Source organism: Centropristis striata, chromosome 17 (genome assembly GCF_030273125.1).
Source record: "Centropristis striata isolate RG_2023a ecotype Rhode Island chromosome 17, C.striata_1.0, whole genome shotgun sequence".
Classification (NCBI taxonomy): domain Eukaryota; kingdom Metazoa; phylum Chordata; class Actinopteri; order Perciformes; family Serranidae; genus Centropristis; species Centropristis striata.
Window position 1 is genome coordinate 35564992 of NC_081533.1, and position 9406 is coordinate 35574397.

At 40.3% G+C, this 9406-nt stretch overlaps 1 protein-coding gene across 1 annotated transcript; it reads left to right on the forward strand.

Moving 5' to 3' along the window:
* The first annotated feature begins 1780 nt into the window (after positions 1 to 1780).
* On the forward strand, positions 1781 to 4555 carry LOC131989335 (low affinity immunoglobulin gamma Fc region receptor II-like). The gene is made up of 3 exons (XM_059354524.1): positions 1781 to 1786; positions 3934 to 4216; positions 4299 to 4555. Exons 1-3 carry the CDS (start codon positions 1781 to 1783, stop codon positions 4553 to 4555), a joined length of 546 nt encoding a protein of 181 aa, XP_059210507.1.
* The last annotated feature ends 4851 nt before the right edge of the window (positions 4556 to 9406 follow it).

Here is a 9406-nt window from a genome sequence, read left to right on the forward strand (position 1 = left end):
AAAGACACAAAATGACCAAAAAGGAAACAAAATTACCAAAAAAGACACAAAATGACAAAAACAAGACACAAAATGACCAAAAAAAGAAACAAAATGACCAAAAAAAGAAACAAAATGACCAGAAAAGACACAAAATGACCAAAAAAAGAAACAAAATAACCCAAAAAAGAAAAAAAATACCAAAAAAAGACACAAAATGACAAAAAAACACACAAATTGACCAAAATGACCAAAAAAAGAAACAAAATGACCAGAAAACACACAAAATGACCGGAAAAGACACAAAATGACCAAAAAAAGACATTAAGTGACCAAAAAGACAGAGCAGTTCTGTTCAACTCTGAACCTTTTAGCCTCAACATGTATAGTATTTAGTGTTATAAAGGAAGCAGTAATGTAGATAAAGCCAGCAGCAGTACTCACACAGTGTTGTGACCTCCATGATGTCTGGCTGCAGACTGTCTGAGCGTCAGCCTCACACCAGATAATACAGGAGGACCACTTCCTCTTCCTGCTGCAAACTAACTGTCACTGATGCACCTGACAACAGCTCATGCAGTGGCGGTTCTACCAGGGGCCTCCAGGGGCCACTGCCCCTGTGAAGAAGCCCTCGGCCCCTGCTGTGGCCCCTGTGTCAAATTAATAATAAAATGATCATTTTGTAAAGATGAGAGACGGAACAATTCTTACCTATTTTTTGTTCAAACAATATCTCATTGTGCACAAAAGTTTTAGAACAGCCCAATTTTTCCAGTTTTTTATTGAAAATCAAGCAGTTCAAGTCAAATGAACAGCTTGAAAGGGTCCAAAGGTAAGTGGTGAACTGCCAGAGGTAAATAAAAAAAGGTAAGCTTAACCAAAACTGAAAAATAATGTACATTTCAGAATTATACAAGTAGGCCTTTTTCAGGGAACAAGAAATGGGTTAACAACTTAACTCTATGGAGTCTTGGGCTATTTTGTCCATTTTTGAATTCTTTTCATGTCTTTGGAAGTCATTTTCTGTCATTTTCTGTCTTTTTTTAGTCATTTTGTGTCTTTTTTTGTCATTTTCTGTCTTTTTTTTGTCATTTTCTGTCTTTTTTGTCATTTTGTGTCTTTTTTTGTGTCATTTTGTGTCTTTTTTTGTCATTTTATGTCTTTTGGTGTCTTTTTTGTAATTTTGTGTCTTTTTTTTGTCATTTTGTGTCTTTTTTGTCATTTTGTGTCTTTTTTTGGTCATTTTGTGTCTTTTTTTAGTCCTTTAGTTCAACATAAAATGTGATTTTGAATCTTTTTTTTACTTTCAAAACACTATCATGCTCAATAAAGAATTTTAAATGTTGCAAATGTGCATTAATTTCAGAGTACACTGAGACATTAAACTGCATCATTTTCAATTAAATTCTGGAAAAGTTGGTGTGTTCTAAAACTTTTGACCAGTAGTGTCAGTATGATATATATAAGTGTGTCTGCAGGGGGCAGAGGAGGATTTCTTATTGAGTTCAGCAAAAGTTCAAACAGGAAGACACATGACTTTTTTTTTCACCTTTCATATACTTGTAGCTCTTTCACCTCCTTTACTGTCTGATAAGTTACATCTTTGGGCTTTAATTATAATAAATAAATAAAAAGTGTAGTTGTAGTGACACAGCTGAAACATGATTTTCCTGCCACTGTCTAAGAACATGAGCTATTGTCAGGTGCATCAGTGACAGTTAGTTTGCAGCAGGAAGAGGAAGTGGTCCTCCTGTATTATCTGGTGTGAGGCTGACGCTCAGACAGTCTGCAGCCAGACATCATGGAGGTCACAACACTGTGTGAGTACTGCTGCTGGCTTTATCTACATTACTGCTTCCTTTATAACACTAAATACTATACATGTTGAGGCTAAAAGGTTCAGAGTTGAACAGAACTGCTCTGTCTCCACTGTGTTAAAGTGTTCATGTGCTCGTGTTTTCCTCTTTTTGGTCACTTAATGTCTTTTTTTAGGTCATTTTGTGTCTTTTCTGGTCATTTTGTGTCTTATTTTTGTCATTTTGTGTCTTTTTTGGTCATTTTGTTTCCTTTTTGGTCATTTTGTGTCTTTTTTTGGTCATTTTGTGTCTTTTCTGGTCATTTTGTGTCTTTTTTGGTCATTATGTTTCCATTTTTTGGTAATTTTTTTCTTTTTTGGGTCTTTTTTTGGTCATTTTGTGTCTTTTTTTGGTCATTTTGTGTCTTTTCTGGTCATTTTGTGCCTTTTTTTGGTAATTTTTTTTCTTTTTTGGGTTATTTTGGGGCTTTTTTTGGTCATTTTGTGTCTTTTCTGGTCATTTTGTTTCTTTTTTTGGTCATTTTTGGTCAATTTGTGTCTTTTTTTGGTCATTTTGTGTCTTTTCTGGTCATTTTGTGTCTTTTTTGGTCATTATGTTTCCTTTTTTTGGTCATTTTGTTTCTTTTTTGGGTGATCTGAACTGTGCGTGTGAGATTGTGTTCAGTGAGCGGGGGTCGTGGACAACATGCATGTTAAATTGGGGGTTGCGACTCAAAAAGGTTGAGAACTACTGACTTAATGTAGCAGCATATCTTTACTATACATGTTGTGGCAAAAAGGTTTAGAGTTGAACATAACTGGAGGAATCAATGTACAAACAGATAATAAAGTAACAGCTGCAAAGCAGAGAGTCAGATGTTTTAGAGGATAAATATTGTTTATTTATGTTAATATTTACACAGCTCTCCTCTTCTGTCTCTCCAGTGATGAAGATGTTGATGCTGCTGGTTATAAATGTTCAGCAAAGTCGTGAGACACAGAGTAAGTTCACATCCTGACCCTTTCTACTAACAACACTGCCAGAAAATAAGAAATACATCAAACGTTTGTGTTTTTAATACTTATAGGGCTAAAAAAAATGTTTGTCTCTAATAACTGAGTCATAGCAATTACTTTTTAATGTATTTAGAGGAGTGTTTCCCAGCCTGACCCTGTCCTTCTCTGAGGCTTTCTGCTTTTCATTTTATTATTTCCATGTCTATATCTTGCATATCTGTGTCTTAATTTGTTCTTTTTGTTCTTTTGTTCTTCATGAGATGCAAATTCAGAAAAATATTGTGTCACGCTGCACTGTGACTGAACAGAACAGGAGTCTGTGTTTTTTCCCATGTTTTTATTTATCATAGCACGCCCTTAATTCTTTATGATCAGGGTTCATACGGTGCTTGAAATCCTTGAAAATGCTTGAATTTAAATGTTGTATGTCCAAGTTTTAAAAAGTGCTTCAAGGATTCTGGATAAAGTGTTTGTAAATGCTTGAAATTCTTCCTGTATTTATCTTCAATCTGACTATATCCATCTATAGACTATAGATAATCACATGTTCAATATAAAATAATGAGTAGCCCATCTGAAATGAAGAGCGTTCCTCCTAAAAGTGTAAAACCATCGCTGTTGGTATTAGTGGAGCGGCTAAGTGATATAATCTTTCAGTTTATGATACAAGCGTGAAAATTGGCATGAACACTCTCCATGGGTCACTTGACAAGAAAATTGTCCGAGACATTTAAAATTTTAAGATGGCGGCCATTTTTCAAGATGGCCGACACCTAAGTGGAGCAGTTAAGTGATATAATGGTTTATTTGGTGATCCAAGCATACAAATTGGCATGAGCAGTCTCTGTTGGTCACTTGACAATAACCCACCCACAGTTACTTGAAATTTCAAGATGGCGGCCATTTTTCAAGATGGCCGACACCTTAGTGGAGCAATTAAATTATATGATGGTTTATTTGGTGATACAAGCATAAAAATTGGCATGAGCAGTCTCCATGGGTCACTTGACAATAAGCCACCCAAAGTTATTTGGGTTGACAAAAAAACACTCCCAGCCACTTGAAATTTCTATTTTCAAGAAAAGCTTGAAAATGGACCCTGAAAGTCCTTGGAAAGTGCTTGAATTTGACCACTGCTAAAGTGTCTGAACCCTGTATGTTGTTCTGTTCCAGCTGTGCGTATTGTTCCAGGCCGCCTGCAGCTCTTTGAGTACTCGTCTGTCTCCTTCAGCTGTGAGGGCTTCAATGTGTCAGCTGGCTGGAGAGTGAGGAACCTGAAGGAATTTCTTAGAAAATGTTCCAACAGCACAAAGACATCAACTGTGACCTGCACCATTGACTATGCCTATTCATCAGACAGTGGAGAATACTGGTGTGAAGGTCCTGGAGGACCAAGAAGCAAAGCTGTCAACATCACTGTCTCTGGTATGTTTGTCTGTAAACTATCAGATATATCAGCAGCAGTGATGTGAACCTCTTTAATGTTAATCTCTTTAATGTCCTCCAGCTGGTCCAGTGGTTCTGGAGAGTCCGGTCCTTCCTGTGATGGAGGGAGATGCTGTGACTCTGAGCTGCAGAACCAAGACAGATGCCTCTCACCTCACAGCAGATTTCTATCAAGATGGCCGCCGTATCGGGACCAGTTCCACCAGAAACATGACCCTAGAAAGTGTTTCCACGTCCCATGAAGGACTCTACAAGTGCAGCATCTCTGGAGCTGGAGAATCACCACAGAGCTGGCTGGCTGTCAGAGGTACATGTTGATAGAAATATGTTACAATGTTTAATGTTTTTAATAATAATAAACAACAAAAAACGAGCAGGGTGGTGGGGAGCAAGACAAGAAACTGGTTAAGGGTAGGGGAGGTCAAAAGCTTGGGAGAAGAGGTAGGTTTTCAAACGGGACTTGAATGTGGAGAGTGAAGGTTCCAGAGAGTTCCAGAGTCGGGGTGCAGTTCGGGAGAAGGCTCTGTCGCCAAAGGATTTGAGTTTAGATGGTGGTACTGTCAGTGAGAGAGTGTAGTAGGATCGGAGGGCACGGGTGGGGCGGTGGGGGATGAGGAGGTCAGACAGGTAAGGGGGAGCCAGATGGTGGAGGGCCTTGAAGGTGAGGAGGAGAATCTTGAAGTTGATGCGCTGTTTGATGGGGAGCCAGTGGAGAGAGTGGAGAACAGGAGTAATGTGTTGGCGGGACCGGGTGTGTGTAAGGAGGCGGGCAGCAGAGTTTTGGACCAGTTGGAGTTTGTGGAGGGAACGTGAAGTGATGCCAGTGAGGAGGGAGTTACAGTAGTCGAGGCGGGAGGAGGTGAAGGCGTGGATGAGGGATTCGGCAGCAGGGGGAGAGAGGCAGTGTCTGATTTTGGCGATGCGGCGGAGGTGAAAGTAGGAGGTCTTGACGGTGGAGCGGACATGAGGATCAAAGGAGAGGGTGGGGTCCAGGATAACACCGAGGGGGGGGGAGGGAGTGATGGTGGAGGAGTCGATCGTGAGTGAGATGGATCCGGTATTTTTGAGGGTGGATTTGGTGCCTATGAGGAGGAGCTCAGATTTGTCACTGTTCTGTCACACGGCCGACGAGCTGGCAGGGAGTGGAGACTCCCCCCCCCCCCCCCCCCCCGAAAACGCCGGCCGAATAGCCAAACAGCTGGGCCGTCAGTGAGGGACGCATCGGGTCGGTCCAGGTTGGCACAATCACCACCACAAACACACAAACGTACTCACCCGAGTCCAGGGCGAGCAGTCACACACTCGAAGCGGAGAGGCAGATGGGTCCAGCGGTGGTGGGGTTCAGCCAGCTGTTAGCTAGCTGGCTAACGTAGCTAGTAGTCCGTGGATGAGGAAACAGTTGAGTGAAACGGATGAGTGCGAGCGGAGCTGCAGAGATGTAGGGAGGACTGGAGAGGCACGAAAACAACCGGACAACACGAACACGGTCCCGGGACAGAAGCGGCAGTCAACAGACTAGACGCCGGCGTTGCTCCAACCCGGAAGCGGCGACACAGACAAGAAAGTTAGAAAGTTTGCTCCATATTTGAGTTGCAACTCCAAAACCCTGTCAGATCAGAACTTTCAGATAAAGCTTTTTAGTGCACTGCACACATTAACACACTGTTCAGTGACTTAGTGGGCTTTGTGGTAGACAACCTCGTTCAATGCATGCTATAAAAACAGATACTTAAACAGATATAAAAGATATATTACTAGTCTCTAAAATTAAATATTTTCATGACATTGTTCAGCCAGTCCTGTCCTGCTGGGTCCGGTCCTCCCTGTGCAACATGATCTCACAGGAATCCGTGGAATAGCCACGGAATCACTCAAATTTCCGTGAAACTGACACGGATTTGGCTACAATGCAAGTTAATGCCAGTCATATCCCGTGGCTATTCCAACATACAAAGTGATTATGTACATTCACTGAGTGAATATTTAGAAAATAAAACATATATTTCTCGCTAGAAATGTAATCAAAATCCATTTTTATGCAGAAACTAAGTCAAAATATTGATTTTTTTCACTAAAAATGAGAGAACTGTCCGCCATGTTTTTTGTTCTGACCGCCAGGACCTTGAAAGTCACGTGACTGTCATTAACTTGCATTGTAGCCAAATCCGTGTCAGTTTCACGGAAATTTGAGTGATTCCGTGGCTATTCCACGGATTTTGAGTTAAGCGAATCCGTGGCTATTTCACGGATTTCTGTGAGACCATGTTCTCCTGTGATGACTAGAAATATGTTAGCAATGTTTTTAGAAAGTTTGCTCCATAATGGAGTTGCAACTCCAAATACTGGCAAAGTGTGAGCATTTGCATGCTGAAGCAAGTATAAAAGACATACTACTTTTATCTCAAATTAACTATTTCCCTGACATGATTCAGGTGGTGATGTGATCCTGGAGAGTCCGGCTCTTCCTGTGACGGAGGGAGATGCTGTCGCTCTGCGCTGTAGATCAAAGAAACCTTTGACCTTTGACCTCAAAGTGGACTTCTACAAAGATGGCCTCCTCATCAGCAGCAGCTCTACAGCAGAGATGACCATCGGCCGTGTTTCCCAGTCTGATGAAGGACTCTACAGGTGCAGAATCTCTGGAGCTGGTGTGTCAGCAGAGAGACGGCTGGCTGTCAGAGGTGAAACTATATTTAACTGTTCTACTGTCTGACTGCAGCCACAGCTCTATCTCTATCTGTGTCTGTCTGCAGAGACTATGTGGTTGTGGTAACTTCGATAAAAATGCCTAAACACCAAGTGTCAGTTCAGAGTTACAGGATGTAGCCAAAGGCTGAACTCACAGATCTTTATTTTATATTCTAGAAGAGAAGTTTAACAGCTCAGTGAACCAAAGTGAGGACTCAAACACACAGCAGGCAGATAGAACAGGTAAGGTCCAATGTACTGTCCATTGATCAGGATAATGTAGGAAAAACATGCACAAACTGATACCAACACTTTTTCTTTAGACATCGTTGAACTTGATGTACGAACTGCAAAAAATCTAACTAATTGTGGCCTTAAACCTTCAACATGTCACATGAAATGTTGGAGAAAGATGTATAAACACATTAAAATAGACATATTTGAATTTTTAAACTGGATCAAAAATTCATTATCTACACTACTGGTCAAAAGTTTGGACACACACCTTCTCATTCAATGCGTTTCCTTTATTTTCATGACTATTTACATTGTAAATTCATCAAAACTATGAATGAACACATGTGGAATTATGTACTTAACAAAAAAGTGTGAAATAACTGAAAACATGTCTTGTATTTTAGATTCCTCAAAGTAACCACCCTTTGCTTACTAGAATATAAGACATGTTTTCAGTTATTTCACACTTTTTTGTTAAGTACATAATTCCACATGTGTTCATTCATAGTTTTGATGAATCTACAATGTAAATAGTCATGAAAATAAAGGAAACGCATTGAATGAGAAGGTGTGTCCAAACTTTTGACCTGTACTGTAGATACTGTTATAGAGTGTGGGATTAGATGCTTTTAAAACTCAAGTTGTGACCATTAAGAGAACCTCAAGGACCTGCAGTATATTCAGTGTTGTATCAAATGATAAACTGCACCCTGTTTAAAAAAACAAACAACTTCTTTCTGTCTTCTTTCTTTCTTTCCAGCTTCTGACCAACAGATTAATACTCCTCACGTATACTCCATCCTGCTGTGGACCTTTGTGGCTGCCATCTTGTTCCTGCAGCTGCTGGTGTTGGGGCTCCTCTACTGGAAGAAACAGCTCGGTACGAAGATATTCTGATTTATTTCTGTCTTATCAGCTGTCACAAGGGAACATTGTTAATTTTTTGTCTGTCTCAAACACTTTTTAAAGTGTCAAGATGTGGAAATAAGACTCTAATACTGCTGAAGTAACTAACAGGATGATAAAAAACATGTTTCTTTTTGTTTCAGTCTTACTAGAGGCAAAGATGTTCGTCTGTGGTGACAAGAAGCAGAAGAAAGGTAATGAATGCACATGACATGCAGCTATAACTGGATACTTGAGAACCTCTGTTTGACAAATTCACATCAGCAAAGTGCGTCACACGGTGTTTTCTGTTAGACGCTGCAGATAATTTGAACTTCGAGTCCAACCAGAGCACCAAACCACCGAGAGAGAGAGGTGAGAGGCCACCACAGGAACCAACACATCTTTATATATACATTTATAATGCTACGCTATATTGTGGGTGTATTTTTTTTTTTTACTCTCATCGCATCTCTTTTTCAGATACAGATGAACCTTCGCCTCAGGCTTTTTGTTCCACTTTCCAATGAAACTTCGACACATCTCCGGTAAATTTCCGTTAAGTTTCCAGAAACTTTCTGTGGAAAGTAAACTGGGGAGTTTTGAAAATATTCAACAGTAAAATAAAAAAAAAACACCTGACACTTTAACAGATATATTTGTTTATTCAGGAGAACTTCATCAAGTTTTAATAATTTTAATAAACAATCATTTACTTCATTGAACAACAAAAACAGGAATGCTGAATATGACTCCCCCCCCAATACCCGGCCCATTCAAAAATTTAGCAAAATGACCCCCCCCCAAAAAAAAAAAAAAGTCCCATTCAACATGTAAATGAATTGAACATGTGATTGAGGAATGCACAGTGCACGTAGGATTGTGGCCTCAGCACCCTGCGGTAACTGTGCTAATGCTAAAATATATTTTCCCAACTATATTTAAGTTCCCTGTTAATGGCCAAACTTCAATTTTATAAGTTTACAGTTAATAAAGTTGCTATAGTTAGCTCTGTAGCAGTACAGTGTGTATGTGCTAACAGGCTAACAGTTAGCTCTGTAGCAGTACAGTGTGTATGTGCTAACAGGCTAACAGTTAGCTCTGTAGCAGTACAGTGTGTATGTGCTAACAGGCTAACAGTTAGCTCTGTAGCAGTACAGTGTGTATGTGCTAACAGACTAACAGTTAGCTCTGTAGCAGTACAGTGTGTATGTGCTAACAGACTAACAGTTAGCTCTGTAGCAGTACAGTGTGTATGTGCCTCATGTGAAATTTCTCCGACTGTCACAGCTGCCATAGCAACCGTCACCGAATGTTGACAGTTTGTCTGAGTGAGTGGAGGGGGCGGGGCTTAGCCAG